We start from the raw sequence: 20,813 nt of genomic DNA on the forward strand, positions 1-20,813 counted from the left end.
CAATCGAGGAAGATGACACTGAGGCTCCATTACTCAGTGACCAAAAAGAGAGTGTGATGGTAGCTAATTTAACTGAGCGCACATCAGTAATTTCTCAAAACAGGCTATAGTGACGCAAACATGGTTATGAGAGCTGTCTGTCTGTATTTCCAACTTCTGCACAGATGCATTGACACACACTGTTTAGGGTGGGAACCAGTTTGTCAGGATGGTTCACCTGCTGAGTGGCTGAAGACTTTGATGTGATGAGATGTGGCATGATAACATCACTTGATCCAACCAGATGAACTCAGGAGACATTAAGGTCATATGGTAGGTGAATACAGGAGCACCTAGAATGACTCAAGCTGCTGCAATCATTTTTTTCCACTGCCGTTGATGGATCACATGTTTGTCTGACAGTAAGTCAACAACATGATTCCCAAGGATTATTATTATTAGCTGGGTGAAGAAAAAACATAGTAAGTCACGGTTAAAGCAATTTATTTTCCCTAAATCAGATTCTGAGAGGATTTGGGACAATGTGAGACGTTGACAATATGTCTGGGTCGCACATCTCTATGCAAAACAATACTGAACATAACAGTTTGTGTTTTGGCCTTAATGCAACACTGTTTGCGTTAAGATCCATAAATTGTTCCCTGGGAAAATGCTGAAAAAAGACCTGTTCCCAAATGTAAAAGAAAGTTATATATGTCCAGGTCCATGGCTAAATGTAATAGGTTCTTTCTTGGCCCGTGTCCCAGTCCTCCACTATGTTTTGCGGAAATCTGCTCAAAACTTTTTGCATGATCTTTCTCACAAGCAAACCAATGTAAGGGGGTGAAAACATAACCTCCTTGGAAGTAATAGGGATATCCAGCACTTTGTGGGATATTTTATAACACGTCTTTGTCTGATTGACCCTCAACTGAACAAAAACATTTTTTTAAACTGCTCAGCAGGGACATATTTCTGCAGAAGCGTGACGCTGAGACAGAGTGTTTTGGGCCTATTAGTGTCTTTTGGAGTCCAAAGTAAAAACCTTCAAGCAAAACAATCGGAATGAGACGCTTCTCACTGTGACGTAGCTGCAGGCTGGTTTGGCTTGTTCCTATTGTCCTACATTTTGGGAGGTTCTAAACCTCATTCTTCTCAGCAGACTGAGTCAAACATAAAGGTAGTTTTAAAAAATGATGAACCTCCCGAACACGTCGTCTCTCCCAATCCGACACCAATAACTTAACAGCTCCCACGGTGCAAAGATTGTGAACCGTCCAACTGAGGCCATGTGTTGGAGCCTGTCACTGTCCAGGGGATTCTCAGAGTGGGTGTGTCTATGACCTCTCTACAATGAGTGCTACGTAAACACACTGCATCTGTAAAACCTGTTTTATAGTAAGAGAAGAAATAACAAGATTCAGCAAATCTTTCAACGAGGCGTCAGAGGTGCAGCTTCATCCTCTGGGTCCAGTTTTCCTGAAGAACTTTGTTGTAATAAAGTTTGTAATTGCATAATAACGACATATTGCAACATGCCAACTTAGCAGACAGTACAGGCAACAGTTTAATTGAGCCGGAATTTAAGAAGCATGAGAATTTTCTTTTACGTAAAACTGAAAAGTCCAACTGCACATCACACAAAAATATGTGGTTCTTGTCAAACTGAAGTATGTCCTAGTGCTAATCTTTCTGGTAAGTTTGGTTTACTTTAGTTGTTTGATGTTGTAAAAACAGGTTTAAAAGTTTTTACTGGTAGAGTGAGTGAGTGTCCTTCTGCTCCATCCCCCAACTACTGCTCCACAGACTCTGGCTCACAATGACAAAATTGGCGCCACATGACAGCATTCGAATCAGGAAACATTCTGGGTTCATTTCTGGAAGGAAGTGGAGACGCTATTATTTAAAACCCACTGACTTTGAACTGCAGAGGACATTAAAGTGGCAATGCAGAATCACACAGGAGTCTCACACCCCCTAAGCGTCAGTCTCTCCAGGCCGTGTTCCTGTTGACCCACGCGTTCCTTCGTGAGACAGCCATACACAGGGCTTGACCCTCTGTAGCCATGGTGACCAGGTCTTGGGAACCCTGTCACCACTGAGACTCCATCACCTTCGCTTCCTGGCTCCTAATATGGCGGTGTCATTCACAGAGGACTTCCTGTTGTGGGGTTTGTTCAGACTGAGGAAAGATTTGTTTCTCAGTTTGTCTCACATTTATTGTTCCCCCCCTCTCTCCCCCCCATCAGTCTTTTCTTAATGCCAAACACACACATACACACACAGAGCTGTACATAAACACACCTAAGTATTCATTTGTACCTGAAAGACTCGACACAGAATAAAGAGGCACACACACACGCACAAACACATGAATTTTGTCACAGTCATAAAAGAGGAGACAGGACGGCAGATAGGAATCTGTCTGTCTGTAGGTTTGTCAACATCAAAACAGGAAGAGAATTTCTAGTAAACAGTTCCCCCCCCACACACACACACACTCAAATGATGGAGGAAAAACAGTCAGCACCTAGAGAATAAAGACGTGTCTATGTTCCCACACACCGACTCACCTACCAAAATAAAACACACAGCTGAGTTCCCACACTCTCCTGGTACTGTATGCACACACACACACACACACACACACACACACACACACACACACACACACACACACACACACACACACACACACACACACACACACACACACACACACACACACACACACACACACACACACACACACACACACACACACACACACACACACACACACACACACACACACACACACACACACACACACACACACACACACACACACACACACACACACACACACACACACACACGGAACAATACTGAGAGAATTGAGACGCAGGAAGTATTTTAGAAAGAGAAATGAACACAGCAAGAGACAAGGGGGGGGGGGTGAAAAAAAAGAGCAAAAAAAAAAAAAAGTGTGTGAGAAAGGATTATCATCAAAAAATTTAAAAAAGGGGGGCAGAGAAAGAAGTGAAAGAAGGGGGAGGAAAAAAGGAAGACCAGAGAGAGTCGGGCAGGATGGAGAGACGGACAGAAGAAAAAAAAGTTTTATATTCAGGCTGCTGGATGGAGTGGAGATGATTAATCGTGGGAAAGAAATATTTACAGTCTGCTCCATCTATCATCAAAGCATTCATTTTTTACTGTGCACGTTTTCCCCCCCCACACACACAGGTTAGCGCAGCTTTCCTTGTAGGCAAAACCTTATCCATTTCCAAATCATGCCTAACCATAGCCTAACCATAATCTTAACTCACCAACAATTCATATCTAAGCCCTAACCCTAACAACAACCTAAGAAATCATGTTTTGCCTCGGTCCCCATGAGGTCCACTGGTCCTGACAAGCCTCTGACCATCAACAACTTTAACATTAACCGTCACAACTAAATATCTTACCCCAACATAAACCTAATCCTAACCACCACCCCAGCAATAACCACCATAGCTATAAAAGCGTACACACACACAAACACGCTCATACTAAAAATGGAGCTCAATGTGTGACCACTGTGAGCACAGGCTGCCCATTCATCACAACTTCTGCAGACTTTGTGTGATCCACGACATCGTCAAAGCACCAACAGTGAAAACTTCAAGATCCCATTGTCTGTGCGATTGTTTGAAATCTTGAGATGAGAAGCAGCTCATTTGAAGTGTGGGGAGGTTCAACTCAAATATGACCAAATGAAAATATAATCTAAATCCCCCAAAAAACAAGAAAGCACTTTTCTATTGTGTTTCTGGGAGACTTCAATGGAGGAAATCCTTGTTGCATCAGCTTTTTCCACTTTTACTCCAACATTACTCGACCTAACACATACCTGAAGAGTCCAATTCTTATTTTCATATTTAAAAACAAATGACACCCACTTTTTGCTTCTTCAAAGAGACGTTTGAGATCAGTTGATGTGAGTACTATGAATCCTCCGATCTTAGCTGCATATTTTTACAACAGTCCTCTCCTTGTTTGCAGAGGGAACCTGAACAAGGATTACTGTATCCCTGTTTTCGGGCCCTTGTACAATTTGTTTTGAAATTGTTTCCCACAGCTACATGAAATTTAAGGAAGAAACAAAAAAAAAAAAAGTTGCAGAGAGTGGCCTCTGTCTTCTGCTGCTCGGGAAATGATTTAGCCTTCGAAAGGACATCAAAACAAGAAATGTACTTTCACTATTTTACTGCAAATGTTATAGATCTGCCTCTAATGTGGAGGCATATGGCCCATCAGCTGATTTAATAGGAGAACACTGGAAACTGTCAGGGACACACTGTGAGCTTTACAGCAGAAGAGTGAAATTAAGTTTAAATAAAAATGTGAAGTTGCTAATAAATACAGTTTATCTCTGTTTTGTTTGATAAATAATCATCAGGGCTCTTTTTTCCAGTTCATGTTTAGCTTGTTTGATGAGATGCAGACTGGTTTGGGCTAGGTTTGGTTATAAATGCTCAAATGTGCAGGAGACATGCTGTGTTGTGTTACAGGATTGAGAAACAATGACTAAAATAGAACAAAACAAAACTTTCTGGAGGCAATTAAAAGTTTATCGATTTAAAAAAACAAAAGCTGTTGTTAAATGTTTCTTTTTTTCAGGAAAATCTCATAAAAACTCAATAATTAATCGCTCATACTGACAAGTATTATGTTCGTATCCAAAGCAGGTTCTCTGTGCCAAGGAACTTCCATTGTCATCTAAAGCTATTAAAACATCATTACTGAGTCACACCATTGCAGTGGGTACGTGTTCCTTTTCCACCATGAAAATGGACGACGCTGCTTTGCTGCATAATCACTTTAGCCCTGGATTTGAATTTATCCGTTTAAAGTAGATTCCTATAAATGCAACATTCAAGTGAAGCTTGCTAAACGCTACAGAGCCCTGCAGGGTTACTTAATCATTCAACACGTTTGTTGTTAAACCACTGTGTATGTTTTAAGTTATTTTAGAGACATGCATTTTCCGTAGAAGCCAAAAGTTGTTTTTGGACAATCACTGAACTCCAGACGTATTCCTGAAAGTTTCCAGAACTGCTGAATGTAAGAAAGCAAATAACAAAACGATTATAATATATGTATTATATAATATTGCAAATATTATCCTTATTATTTTCTTGATATTTCTCAGGCCACATTTTTTTTCAAAGAATGAAGGGCTACATGTATTAAAAGTTAATACTTAAGCTCTCATGACTATTTTAACGTTGCGTTTTCTGCCCAATAAACAAACCTCCCCATCGTCCTACCCTCACGTCTACATCTTTCCATCCCTCGCTCCATCTTCCCCTCCTCCTCCTCACACAATGAACTGAAAGTGAACGTCTCCTCCTCCACAAACTCTCGTAAACTGACAATTGTAAAAAACAACCAATCTGACCTTCTCTTTCAAAAACACAAACAAACTTCGGCTTCATTCTCTCCTTCTTTCCCAACACCTCTCTTCTCTTTTTTCCCCCCATCCCTCCCATTTCCAGTCTCCCATAAACACAAAACAATCCTTTCATATCCTGCGCTGGCGTGAGAAAACCACAAGAAAAATGACGAGTGTCTCCGAAAAGAGCCAAAGAAACGGTGTGAAAATGAGAGTGGGGCAGAGGTCGAGAAGGGAGAAAGTGGGGAGGAAGGAAGGAGGGTGAGAGCGACAGGGTGAGAGACAGAGCAGGAGGAAAGGAAAAGAGGAAGCAGGTGTTTCTGAACAAAACATATGAACCGAGTCAGGTGTATAAAACTGAGAGAAGGGGGGAAAAAAGAAAAGTAGTTCATGACAGATGGTCTTTGGGACCAGTCTAAAATATTAACATGAATATTTTATAATTGATAAGAATCTGGATGAAGGTTTTGTGCCAACAATGAGGACTAGAGGCGCATCTGTGACTGCAGCTAGAATGCTTTTGTATTGTTCTTTACATAAAGGGACTTACCATCACCTTGTGCAAAGTGCAAACATGGAGGACAAAGGGATCAATACCTCGGGCTGGTGTCTTGAATTATATCCAGTTCATTGAATTCTGATGCTGTTAGAGGTTTGTTTTTTTCATCAGCGAATTGTGTGTTCATTTTTGTAGAGAAATTCAATTTCAATTTATAGTTTACTTAGTTTCTTTTTGTGCCCTTCATCATTGGGCATCAGTAGGAGACCACACGATCAGATCGCCTTCTGCTTCAGTTTAGTTTAATACTAAGTAGACCTGGACAACTCATTTGCTCAGAAGCTAGGTTTATCACAACACATACAACTGTTACTTGTCTGTGAGCTCAGTGAAATCTTAATCCGCTGTGACTCGAAGTTGTAAAACTAAATTACTAATTCAGAGAAGAAGAGTTCCAGAATTTTACAGTTAATGTGGAGTGAATATCTTCCTCGCCGACACAGATCATCCGGAAGATTTTTGCTAACTCTAGTGACCAAAATGCTACGATAATAGAAGATGAAAAGGTAGCAGCTTGTGCTATATGCTAACTGCAGCTTCAACCAAGGTCTGTGCTCACAGGGATAATAAAGTGAAGGAAGAAGGGAGACCGACAGCAGGGAAGAAAGGAGTGAGTCATAGAGTTTCCCAGCAGCCAGTGATGGTGTGAACACATCAATCACCCAACAGGCACACACAGTCTCTGCACCCAGAGAGGCTCCAGCCAATGCAGACACATCGCAGGCTGAACAGCCAAGGTCATCATTAACAAAGTGCCTGCTTGAGTGAGACACTGAGTGACGTATGGCTGTCTGCAGCACAAATCCAATCATGGCAGAACGATCATGATAAAACGCCACCAGGGAATGAAATGAGCTTCATGCTGCTTTAGATACAATTTAAAATAATTGCACTGAACCTAAACCAACCACAAAATTCACAAAATTCATTTTTAAACGCACACATGCTGCAGGGCCAGGCAATGCTTATATGACCAAAGACACAACAGGTTTACAAACAGGTTTTAGAGCCATCAATACAAGAAGAAACATGCAACATCCACACTGGCTGTGCAAAAACACACCAAGGATTCCTCTCTACGTAAAAGGTGACATTAAAATTGCATGAAGCTTGCATGTATTCACGCACACACATGCACACATGTAGAACGCACACACACACGGCTGCCTCTATTATGTAACACCACTGCAGTAAACTGACCTCCTACTGGGGGGGGGGAGAGAGAGAGGCAGACAGAGGGAGAGACTGATACTGACAAAGTAGTTGAAAGTGTAAAATCTGGAAAGTGTATATATCGTGCACTGTTTTAATGCCTCAACCGTCTGCCAGTCCCATTAATATAGAAACCAGATGTGACTGGCAGCAGGGAGGCGGGCGTGCTTCAGTGACTGACCTATCCCACACAGTCGGCTCCCTCCATAACCAGATGCCCTTTTGTTATCACAGAAGTGATCGATAAAGCCAATCGGCAGTGATCTCGGTTCCTGTGGAACCACAAGTACAGCAGGTTAGATTCAATTAGGAGGATGCAGCTGACAATTGAAAATGTCAGGACAAATTAAAAAATATGGTTGGTAATACATGAGATTACAAATTAGGACGCCTCCCCGGCGGATGTTAATCAAATTAGAAATAAAGCTACCATTTCTCTATTATAATGACCGTGTAGGATTTTGGTTTCTTCGTGATGAGTCTCTTTAACACCATTTCTCAGCACCTGCATGAAGATTAAAGTATACATATATTGAAATTCTGTGTTAGTGTTTATATGCTAATAGAAACTAAAGTAAACATACTAGAGTTATCTCCTCAGGGTTGTTTACCTTCCCACCAAGTCAAGCTACAGGAAATATGATCACAATCTCTTCTTCTGTTCCTGAGTTATCGTGTTAAATAGTGTTTCTGCAGTTGTCAACAGCAATGTCAAGACCTTTTTAATGTTAAATGTCATCACTTCATCATTCTAACCTAAACGACATTTGCCTGAAATTTTGTCACAATCAGCACTTTTCTTTTTTTGATTGAAGGCAAAAAAGTAGTCGGTGTAGTTAAAGTGAACTTAACCTTTTACCTTTGACAAAATCTAAGTTAATCATTGCACCGATCTTGAAGAAATTCCCTCATGGTATTCATAGATTACTGTGTTTACGAGAGCAGGGCGTACAGACCCAGCTTCTCAGGCTACAGCTGATGCCTGGCCAGAGGCGCACCGACATAAATAAACATGGCTGAAACCTGAATTAGGGTAATGACAGACTCTACTTAAAACAGGTTTTTGACTTAGTTAGCCTAAAGCTGAGTAACTAAAGTTGCCTTTAGCCAAAAAGTAAAAATCATCATAACTACTACTACACTGACATATTTGACTTTGTTTCCTACCATAAAATGAACCTTTAACCAGTTGCAGGGTTGCCTGCTTAATGATAGAGCTATATTGTGTAATCACCTTTTTAACCGAATATTTGCCTGTACACGTTTAATCTGTCAGTGTTCATCCATCCGTCTTGTCATTCCTTCACTGTCAAAATCTATGTAGATGACAGACAGATGTTTTTAAATTTCACTTTAGAAACACACACATACACCCACAAACACACAAACCCTGAGGCCAGCCATTAGCCTTTACTGGCATCCTGGCTCAGCCTGTTGTGTATTTATGTGCATGTGTTGTGTTAGGTTTTATAACTGGCTCACCTAACTGGCTTTAATGTAGTTCAGCTCATACAGAATCCATTAATAAAACATAATCGCCTTTATGTATTGAAAGCTCATCCTATTTGCGTCCTGTGATGGGGCTACAGGATGCAATTGCTCATGTTCACTTACTTTGTTTAAGATAATAATTAGAAAGTATCGATTTTGATATATGTTTATATACAAAAATAATTGTATATAATTAATATTTGATGATAATGTTTTCGCTCTCATCGCTCTGGATCCGGAGTCAATATTCTTTGGAAGAACAGCGCCCACTGTGGCAATAAGTGACAACTACAGGATAATTGCGAATGAAGTACTAAGTCAGAGATCTTAATTATGATTTAACTCAATTTTAAATTAACCATCGACTCATTTCACTTTATATTTATGTGCTTTACGTGCTTTGTATTTGACCCTAAAGCTTCTGTTTCAATACCGCTAAACTTTTGAGTTATCGAAACAAAATCCAGATAGTATAGTGAAAAAAACAGTTTGTTGTCGCCTTTGTTTAAAACAATTTGCTTCCTCTGATGTTTCTTTGTCCCTCGTCATCACCTGAGACCGCTGGTGGTGGTGGTTTGTTTTTGATGACTTCTCCTCCCTGGAGGGGGGGAGGGGAGCAATGTGCTGACAAACAAATACACCGCACACACAGTCACATTCTGTTCCACATTCTTCACATATCTTACACTAATAGCCTCGGAATACTTTGCTTATCGCCCTGTTGCATGGGGAAATATGCACAGTCATATCGGTGCACATAACATGGCTTTGTCTTAAGGACTTAAGTGTTCGCTGACTCTGGAAAATGCCAACCACAAACAAAACACACATGAATGTAACGTGCACCACAGCTCGGATTATTGTACAGCCGCCTCATGGTCCACGGGCCACATGTTGGGAACCACTGCGATCAGACATTGCATCTTTGTGTTGCTGTTTGCCTTGTCTTTCACTGCCACAGCAATACACCCATAACCCCGCCCTGTAATGCTCGTAATGATCACAAACAACCCCGTCTGAAACCCTTCTGTCTCTCTGTGTGTGCACAGTGAAAACATTAATAAATTAAAGAAGTTACTGCAGCGATTATATAAAGGGTTATAAATAGGAAAGCTTTGAATAAGTGACTAGTCTGGTGTCACTGTCTCGCTCTCTGCAGAGACACAGACTGAAGTGTACAAAGACAACCGAAGCCTGGAGACTGGTTTTAGGGCTTCGCACTCGCAAGAGCGTCAGTGGCTCCTTATTCTCACTTTTCACCTTTTGTCAACATGGTGTTTTTCCTCCCCCCCACCGCTTGTTTTATCCGCCCCTTAATAAATGACCACATCTTCAACCTGACTCAACTATACACAGATTCCAAAAACACACTTGATTCGTCCATCTCCCCCGTCCTCCGTCTCGACTGTCCCATGAATGACTCGGTCCGATTATGATGATTAGTCACTGTGTGGCATCGAGTAAGTCATTTATATAACTCCACTGTCTGCAAGGTCATCGGCTAGATTAGACCAGCTAACATGATGGGATCACTCGGTGGATTAGGTCACCTGGCATGCTAGCAATAACAACGCAAGATCAACCTGGTTGGTGGTGCAACAAATAGCAGTGAGTCTTCATTTAGTTGAAGGATACAGTAAAAACTAAAACGTGGCCAAAATGTAAAAGGATACAGATTTAAGTTAGATATTGATGTGAGCTTAGCATGCTAAAGAAAGCAGAGAACACAAAGAATGTTGGTATTACGCTAAACAATGAATGTCGCTAAAGCTACCGAACGGTAAAACAAGATGGTATTTTGTAACAGACTAACGTTAACTAGTGAGTTGAAGTTTGAGAGTAAATAAAATCCTGCAAAACTCTTTGAATAATGCGTGAACAACTTTTCAGCCGCAACATGTGAAGCGCAGTTCAATTGGTCCATTTTTACAAAGATGATCTGTGGCTGCTTACAACTGGTTTCACGTTCCACAAATTGGAAAACGATGACAGATAGAGTTTTGAGCAGGGCTCTTGTATGGTCATGCATTAGTCACGAGGAAGGTTTTCGTTTGGACCTGTGATTGGTTCTTACATTATCACGCTTTGTAGTGGTTTGCAAATTATAATATCACGTGGCGTTTCAAAGGAAAGGGATGCTTAGACGAGGAACTGGAATGAAATAGAGACACTAATACAGTCGGCCAAGGCTTCCAGCAACAGAATATGAATGAACAGAGGGGCACTTCCTCTTGGATTGTAGTAATCTCCTTTACTAAAGCCAAGAAGGCCTTCAAAGCAGGATAACACTGTTGCAGCGCTGCCAACCCAGGACAGTGTTCGTAACCACGTTGCTGCTTCTGCAGGTACAGATATAAACAGACTAGTAATAAACAAGACTAATCATGAAAATGAAGCCTTTGGTTCGGTTTCTGATTGTGCTGCTCCTGATACCCAACCCGACTAATGTGGTTAGACGTGAAGAAAGAGAAACCCTTTGCCAAATAATTCACCCAACAAACCCTACTGTCCTTGCTGTGTATAAGGAGCGGTTGAACCTTCAGCAGTCAATGAAGAAGCAACAAATTCTCACATATTCCCTTCATATTTATCTTCAGTGAACATCATGATACTTGAACCTTTTGTTTTCTGTCACTTAGAGCTCAGTTCTGAGAAAGCTTGTTATGTAATGTATCACGTTCCAAACAAAGAACTACTTAAAACGCCATCTGCAATCATCACCCCCTCCTCGTTCCATTTTCTCCTTTCAAAGTCCTTTCATTTCTTTTAATCCCTTTTTCTATCACGGGATCATTCATTCACTTTTATCTCACTTAGCTACATAGAGTATTATGTGACCCTCCTACTGAGGGTGAAAACAGTGCATATAGAGAGGACGTGATAAATAAATCAAAAGGACCAAACTCTATACTCGTGTGTGACAACTCAAGATGGGACCAGATATTAAATGCTGTGAGAACTTCTGTCATGATCTGTAGACTCTATTCACACTGGGGATGATTCTTGCAGAGGTGATGACAGAGTTTAAAGATATTTATGTCTGTCATTTAGGATTGAGCTCCTCGTTTTCTCTTGGCTGGTCAGAGTCCTTCTGTTCTGTTTCATGTGCTTTCCTCCATGTTTGTTGGTTTTGCATTCATGCAAACTTCAATCCGGCCTCTAACTACTGTGGAAGAATGCAAAGCACTTTCCCATTGCATTAAAATGCATTCAACAACAGAGCATAACATTAAATGATCTACGTTTCTTATCGTGACATGATATTGCAGTGAGAACTACACCACACCTTTTTGAATTGCTGAACACACCAGACTTGTGGGCAGTGATTCAGAGGTCAAGAACCAGGCTAACAAAAATAAACGGAAATACTGAAAACAGGTGCCTTGCTAGTTTATATTAAAGCAAGTAAGGAAATATAGGAATAATGCTACATTTGAGATGACAGATGGAAAGACAACAACAAGGACAGAAAACTCTGAGGACAGTATAGGATCAATACAATAGTCAGCACCACCTGGCCCAGACTTAAACAGACTTGGGCCAACTTTCTTAGTGAAAATGTAGATAAAATACAAATCAGTCAGACAACTACAAACTGTGTCCCTATAGAAAAGCCCTGTGTCCTAGTGTGAGTGGCTACAGAAAGAAGACCTTGTAAGGTAGAAGTTTCTTTCCTTTCTCTAGGTTGGGTTAAATATGGTCTCCTTGACCAGACTATCTGCTGTGCAAACACATGCACGCACACTCCCTCTCTGACCCCAGTGTTGGGGGTTTGCACACACAATGGTTTCACTTATGGCCAGCCAGCCCGCCGGCTTATCAGCTACTCAGCTTATTCTAGTAGCTGAAGTCAGTCCCCAGCATACAGAGCTTTGACCAGATCGGGGGGTTGAGGCAAAACCTACCTCAGTGTCAATGTTGGTTATGATTGAAAAAGATGGTAAAGGCAAATCGAGCGGGTTTGACGTGAATAACAACTGTTCATCACCCAGAGCTTCTTATCTGTCAACAGCTTTTTAAACTGTGTGACAATGGTCCTGACGACACTGCTCCAGTGGTGTTTTATACAGTAAAATGTGCAGTGATGTGCCACAAGGGACATCTTAGTTTCCCTTGCCGCCAATGGCCACTGGGACAAATTGGCAACATGGCTGTCTTGCCAGGTTATATATATGCATTGCATCCATAGGGCTCATCAGGTTACAATGGGAACACATCAATCATTCCATAGGTTTTCACACTGAACTATCAAGCCTCAACTCCCTACAGCTCTGTTTAGGCTCTGTCAATGCAATTTGTTTTTACAACCCTTACATTTTATGATAACCTGTTATTAGCATAGTTTCCAGCCACAGTAGGCAATTATTTTTAACAAATAAGATTTGATAAATCAACTTAATAATTATTGTGCCTAAGTGGCTGGAGAGGAGCTAAAAAGAGAGATATGATTGGACTAAAATCCTACAAGAAGGGCAACATGAAAAAAGGCTAATGTTGATGAAATGATGTCAGTTTTGTTTCCTCACAACACAGTTGGTGCTGAATGCACTGTGACAGTCATCTAAGTTGTTTAACATTGGCTGTAATCTGAACAGAACTACTGACTTTTATCGTTTATCAGGCACAGTGATGCAGCTTGACAGCATTATCATGTTTGAGATCGAGGCACAACTGTGTGCAACCCACTACATAATTCAATTGGATGGAAAACAATCCTCTGTATCCTTTGACAAATTAGCCTGACCCAAAAAAGGGGCAGACTTGATAGGATCAACTCTCCATATCAGTGATGAATCTCACATTCAGCACCCTGTTCCGCTTTGGTTTCATCTATTTCAGTTGACTAATCTGTAGCAGTTGTAACTATCATCAGTTCCAGAATCCCCCTAAGAGGAGCTCAGACATGTCCTGATGTAACAAAATAGGTTAGGACAGCTAAATCAGGGCTAAAATTATAATAAAAAGGAAAAACAGAAACTCCCCTTCTCCGATACTGCCATAAAAAACTCAAATTTGGTCATGATAGTTACGGTAAAAGCTTAATTTTCGGGGAGACTAAAATCTGTCACTTCGATTTTTAGATTCTGAATTGAACATGAATCTCTTTTACTTCCAAAATCGGACCAATCTTAGCATCATTGTCCTTTGAAATTGTGTCTCTGGTTCCCTGGGGTAGCTCATCCTTGGGGAGCCTGCTTGAAATCTCTGTGGCCACAGAGCGACCTGCCACTCATGTCGACTTGGTTATGTAAGCTAAGAGATCCCTCGACATCGCTGAGGGGGAAGGTGAGATCTGAATAGAAAAGAACGCCGATGGGGGGGAGGGGTTGGGGTAATTCCAAGGAAAGTGACTTAAATTATAAATAAGGTTACTGCTGCTTCAGCCTTTAATCTCCCTCTTACTCCTGCCATTTCTCACTCTCCTCGTCTTCCGCTCGTTCTCTTCTTCCTTCCTCTCCTCCTTTTCACTCCTCAAACCCTCAGGGCCTTTCTGTATGGGCTCCAGTGTACTCCAGATAAAATTGGACTTGGCATATTCTCAAAGACTGTCAATGATGATGGTGGGTGTAAAGGACAGTACGCGCTGTGCATCTTGAGGTCAGTGTGCACGTGTGGGTGTGGTACTGTGTGAGTTTGTGTGCGTGTGTGTGTGTGGTGAATCACAGTTCAAACTCATTAATCTCCTGCATGACAGATCCAGTGGAAGTCCATCTCAGGAGGTTGAAGGAGTCGGGACATTTTTAGTACCAAGGTGTCTTCCTCTATTCCGGAACAACATGAGGACTAAATAGACTCCTTGTTCCCGCACCCACAAACTAGTTTACAGCTTCTGTTCATTCTAAATATGACTCTTTGTTTCTATTGGTATGGATGCAATGATTCTCCTGACTCAGAATCATTAGATTGGTTTTCTTTCTTTTGGCACTGAACACTCGACTAATGCGTTTTTTTTTTTTATTCGATTTCTTCTGTGCTAATCTTTGCTTACATGTGAAGCAACTGGATTTTTATGTAAATACAGAACATGTGCTTTTTCTTCTCATCAATGTTGTCAATACTGTTGATTTGTTGATGCATTCAGTGACACGCAGCACCTATTGCATCCCTTCCCCCTAGTTATTGTTATTAGTATTAAGGACAGAGGATGTTGCACCTTGTTAAGCCCTATGAGACGAACTGTGATTTGTGAATATGGCTTATACAGATAACATTTGATTGATTGAATGGATTCTTTACTCACCAATCTGCAGCAGCACTGGCGTCACCAGCGCCGTCTCCATGGCGTAGCAGAACTCCCGGCCGAACATCACAGCCCCGTGCATCAACCATCTTTTCATGGGGATGCCTTCTATAGATTCTTCGCTCGCCACCTCCTCCCCACCACCGCTGGTTCCTCCCCCGCCTCCTCCCGTTCCATCTGCCTTGCCTCCTGCTCTTCCTTTCTCCTCTTCCAGTCCCGATGCAGAGGAGTTTTTGGCGTTGACACCGCCAACCAGAGATCCGACCTGCATAGCGTCAGCCTCTGTGTTCTGAGGAGGCATGGCGGTAAGCATGCACGCAACAAGAAAACAAGCGCACCCCTTGAAAGATCTGAGAACTACCAAAGAAAAAACAACTACTTCCACAAACCACTTTGTGGATCAAGGTTGTAGTTACTCTACAAACTAGTAATGACTTCCTGGAAGTAACCTTAATTACAATCTTCACATGCTACAACTCGCATGTCGTTGTAACTTGCTAGTAATTACCTATTAAAAAGGTGTTGGTGAAGTGATCAAGTGCTAATACAAGAATAACAGATAATGTCTGCACAATCTAGGTCATGAAATAACATCTAAAATTAAAAAAGAAACTCTTCTCAACACACCCAACACAAATCTCAATTTCCTGATCTGCTTAAATACAGAAAACAAGAGTCAATCAGCAATCATTTGTCCTAAGTTGTCCAAAAACACTTCAAATCAAAGGCGTTTAATTTGTGCCGCCTTGTTTTCTCCACTGAGTGGGGAAAAAGAAAAATCACAAAAATCCGCTTTCCAAAGATCCCCAAAAATAAAGGAAGCAGCAGAATTTTCACAGGTAGAGTGTGCAGTACATTCCAAGCGGGAGTTTGTGCGTCCGCTTCTTTGTGAGTGTGTTGTCAGGTGAGAGCAGGCCTGGCAAACTCTGTGAGCTTCAATCAGTATGTTGGTATGTCAGTGTTTTCATGTTTGTGTATGCTAGTGGTGCGTTTGTGTATGCGTGTCTGTGGTGTGTGTGTGTGGTGGGTGTGTTTATGGCTTTTTTGTCATTGAGGTTGTCTCTCTCTTTTTTGTTTTCCTTTTTTATCTTACTGTCTATTACAAGCAGTAAAAATCCATATTGAAGACCATTCAGTGAGTTCCAGAGTCATTTTGTGTATTGAGGGCTGGATGACGGAGTGGGTGGGGGCGCGGGGGGAGGGGGCAGGAGGAGGGCAGGCAGCGATGGTAGGCGGAGCTCCTCTGAAAATCCCCATCGATTGGCTGATCAATCTGGAGGAAGACAGCGGCACCGGAAGGCAACAAGGAGGTGAGGAGAGTCCCATTGGTCAGGAGGAGATTGGAGTTGGTCGAGAAGAGAGGGAGAAAAAAAAGAGAAAAATAACATGAATGAGTCACACAAGTTTCACTTTAAAAGATGTTTTGTTCTATATTCACAAAACAATGCTGCAATTTTCCTGCAATGCAAGTTTCTCAGGTGTTAATTAAGCTGCTTTCAGACATGCACTGAACTCTGGACTTTTCCTGAAGTTTTTCTGAAGGGGGATTTATGTGAGAACTCAAATGTCAGACTCAGTTGCCCCAGGAACTTTTCCTGCCAACCCCCTAACAAAATGTCCGCTAAATGCCAAGCTGAGCCCATGTGAGGCTAGAGAAGGACAATGTCCGGAAAGTTCACAGCAAAGGAGCGGGCATGTCAATGTCTGTTCTCATATGGGGCGGAGGCAAAGCGCTCGCCTGAATGTTCCACTTCCTAATGTGTGAGCGTGGCTGACCCTGATAAACTCCTGCTATTTTCTTCAAACTTGAAAGGAAAAGTTCAGAAAAAATGTCCAGACCGAAGTCTCAGGATATTTTCCTGGGTTCATATCTAAAAACGGATTTAGTGTGTATCAGTGGGCACAAGAAGTGGCTGAAAAAAGTAGTTCAGGTACAAGATGTTCTGGTCCTGGATAGGTGATGCACATTAACGCTGGAAAAAAAATTGTAATTGCCAACTGGGATTCAGAGGGTGTAGGGTCAGTGTTCTTCCCTTAATTGCTCTAATGCTCCTCTAGGAAGATCTGCAGTCCAGAGCAGCTGCCAGTCAGTGACTTTTCTGGGTTTTTCATGTGTAAATGTATTTAAAAACGTATTTAGCTTACTGTATTAAACTCTTGATCTGCAGGCACAGTATTGAGTTGTAGTTCACAGACATATTTCTCTCAGAGCCCAATACACAATAAGTGTACTTACAAGTGTTAAAAGAGCAAATTTGCCTTGATTTTGAGATGTGCACATCACAAGCCTAACCCTGATACCAGTCACCTTAAGTGCAAATAACCTTTGGAGGTTAGGAGCTAACAGGGAAAAGGACATTCAACACCTAAACCAAGGTCCTGGCACCATAAGAATAAGAGAGAATATGTGAAGGATGAAAGAAAGCAATTGTGTTTTATGAAGTGAAGCGTTTTACAAACTGAGCTTCTGTTTCAAACAGAGGGCTTGTCTGTGGTGGGAAGAAATGAGAGAAATGTAGACTGAAAAAAAAAGGAGAGAAAGAGACAGATGAGTACAAGTAGTGAAGCCCTTTGGCGACTAACACGCCTCCTCGAGTGAGAGAGTAAAACACACTGCATGGATGTTCGATACCATTTCCCACAGAGTTGAATTCCAAAGTGTGTTTGTTTTTGCGTGCAGCGGGGCCGCTGGATTACCCATGGCGACGCCACATTTCGTCACACCCAGCGTGCACTAATGCTTGCCACGTGAACGACACACAAACACACACACTAAAAACAGCGCTAAGACCCTCATCAAGCCTCTTAGGGAGAGGCGAAGGGAAGAAAACTAAATGAGAGAAAAAGGGAGGAAGGAGAGGAGTTGGGAAAGGAGGGGGGTGAGGAAGGATGGAGGTCGGGTTGGAACAGGTGGAGAGTGTGAGGAAGTCAGACATGGAGGGAGGGGAGAGGAAGAGAAGGAAAGATGATAAATGGACAGACGGACAGATTGAAGTGCAAAGGTCAAACATATTCTTTTCCTGGTTCTCAATCTCTTTCCCTCCTCTCCTTTTACAATGCTCTTACAAGTCTCCATTAACATTTAGGATAAACATGATATTCCCACAAGATTTAATGGTTTCTATCTTGGACCATTCTAAATTTCCCACGGGATTAATAAAGTATCCATCTATCTATCTATCTATCTATCATGTTCCGTCCTTCCACCAAGTTTGAAGAAAATCAGTTCAGGAGTTTTTGCGTCATCCTGTTGACCAACAAAGTAACCAACCAACAAACAAACAGACAGAGGTGAACATATGACTTTGTGAGCCAGGGGGCTTCCAACCATATAATACTGTGGGTAACTTCACAGACAATATATAAACAAACGTGGAAGTTGTGTGAAACGTCTATTAAGGATTTGTTTCATCTTCTGGTAGTGTTTTTTTTAATTAAATAGTTGAGAATATCACATTACAAAAACCTTTGTTCAAATAACAGCTAATTGCATCCAGCTACATGTTTAAAGAAAACCCAGGGGCATGCTTGTTTGAGATTGACAGCCAAACATAAACCTTCTGTTGGCTGCACCTTACTCCAACAACTTCAGAGTCTCCTACTCTGTTTCCTCTTTAACCCATTTTCTGGTGTCTGTAACCACCACGATTTTGCCAAGAAACCCTTGGTTGGCAATACTGGTGTTGTGATAAAAATCTGTTCTGTCATTACCGCACGTTTGCTGAGGAAAATAGACCATGCAGCTTCATTTTTACACTTCCTAGTGATGGGCAATGGTTGGCGTAGTCTTTGAGTACTGGACAACTATACATATAGGATTGTTGGCATCATAGATCAAGTGTGATGTGCTTTGAACGTGGCTCATATTTGTAAGAGTGGAAAAGCCCTGAGACCAATGAGTCAGAAAAGTTGTCAAAAAACAAATAAATGTAAAAAAAAGCTAAATCCTCCTGTGAACCTGAAGAGTGATTTGTTTAAATTACTCCGGCCCTGAAATGAGTTTGAGGCTGTTTTGAAAGTTAGTAGAGCTAAAGGTTAACTCACCAGCATCTTTGCTTGGATTCAGAGCTAAATGGATAAAATTAATGAACATTAGAGTGATTTTAAGACTGAAAAACAGGTCAAATTAAACAAACAATACAAAAAAACATGTGTCTTTGCTGCAATCCATTCACACACCTTGTTCTCTCAGCTGACAGCACTATCTGACACTATCCTATATAACACACCCAGACACACACACACAAGGGTTGTATGTTATCTGATCATATGTTCTATACATTTTCAGCACCAATCAGCTGTACCATTGTCTCTGTGTGTTAATGTAAAGTGTGTGTGTCTGTAACATGAGCTCAGCTGGTATAGGATTACGTCTCAGCCTTTCTGGGAGACAACATAAACAAAATACAGTCCCACGTGAGAGAGAGGAGAGAGAAAGCGGAAAGGCAAGGTAAAGAAAAGATGGATTACATGGAGGGGGGAGTAGAGTAAATGGAGGGGAAAGAAAGGGAAGATGACAACAAAGGAGGAAGTAGGGTGGAGGAAGGTGAGGAGTAGCATGAATGACTGGGATGGAAGGAGTGAAAAACGACTTTGGAAAACGATACTGTCACAAACAGGACAGAGAAAACAAGGTGAAGGCACAGAAGTCCAGAAGACAACAAGAATGAGAGTGAGGCACATGAGAAGCCTGTAAAGTTCAAGGTCTGAGACATATTAAGAGTTGGCCGTCTCCTGTGACTCGCAGAACAACACACATACTAACAACACGTCAGCCTGGTCTATTTCAGTGCGCGTTTATTCTGGTGCCACAGACCAGATTACCTATGACACGGGCATGAAATCAGGGCTCAGCTCAGTCGCTCTCACTTCATCTATTTCTCTGCCACCTCTTCCTCTTCTTCTTCTCCTTCAGCGTGTCCATGCAGGTCAGAGAACAGACGGCCTTGTTTCTGCTGCATGTCTCATATGTGAAACGTACCGTCAATGTACAAATGAGCAGTGAGAAATGCTTTACTTGCTCTGGATGCTCTCGTGACCACCCTGTTGACATTAGCCGTTTCTCGAGGCTACTGATCGTAGAAAAACATGGGCTGCTTAAAAAGTTTTGACTCAGCTGGTCTCATCAGCCAAAGATGATGCTCATATTCAGGTTCAGTGGGTTATTAATTAAAAAGGTTTCATGCCCTTATGTTTAGATTCAGAAATGCATCACTTTCCTCATCCTGTTCACTGCTGTAGCTTCTGTTTTTAGCCTCTGTGACACTAGCTCATCTCTGTTTAAAAGACCCCCATCCAGAAAAAAACAGCTGGACCACTCTGTTGTAGGTTTCGAGAAATGTTGCCATATGCTTCACCTGGCTTTTTTGAAAGGGGCTGTCCAGTCTAAGTGCTTGGCTCACATTATGCAAATGTGAGGCATTTTGCCTGTTACATCACAATGTCCTGGAAGTATCGACAACTGGAGAGGCATTAAAAGAGCTTCAGGAGAAGTAGTTTATCCCTTCGGTGGTTTTAATGGACTTTGGGCTTTTACCTTCGTAGGTAATTTACGTACACAATTCCTATAAAACACACTAAAGACGACAATAAAAAAAAAGCTGCATATGACTTTGTTAAAGCAAAGAAATCTGGGTTTGTCCAATGGCGTATTTGTCAATCACAGTAATCACCGCCAAATATAAACCCCAAATGAACCATGAATAGAGCAGATATTTTCACACCAGAAGCACAAATGAGAGGGAGAGTAAATTAATGTGATTTTATGAGCTGCTGCTGGGAGCGATGATCTCCACTCTGTAAAACCCTCTAATAACCATCACAGCCAGTTCAATTCAGTTCAATCTGCTCCCGGTGCAACAAGAAGAACAAGGGTCCCCATCATTACAACAACTGATACTTTGTGTAGGGTC

The 20,813-nt window shown here is 41.6% G+C and overlaps 1 protein-coding gene across 2 annotated transcripts in view; it reads right to left on the reverse strand.

Moving 5' to 3' along the window:
* Positions 1 to 20,813, reverse strand: part of LOC133972492 (solute carrier family 45 member 4) — a 48,581-nt gene that overhangs the window by 14,668 nt on the left and 13,100 nt on the right. For both annotated transcript variants that reach the window (XM_062409986.1, XM_062409987.1), the window contains one exon: positions 14,902 to 16,174. In XM_062409986.1, coding sequence (XP_062265970.1) covers positions 14,902 to 15,214 — 313 coding nt within the window. In that variant the 5' untranslated portion in view covers positions 15,215 to 16,174. The remainder of the gene's footprint in view (positions 1 to 14,901; positions 16,175 to 20,813) is intronic.

This window comes from Platichthys flesus, chromosome 17 (genome assembly GCF_949316205.1).
Source record: "Platichthys flesus chromosome 17, fPlaFle2.1, whole genome shotgun sequence".
NCBI lineage: Eukaryota > Metazoa > Chordata > Actinopteri > Pleuronectiformes > Pleuronectidae > Platichthys > Platichthys flesus.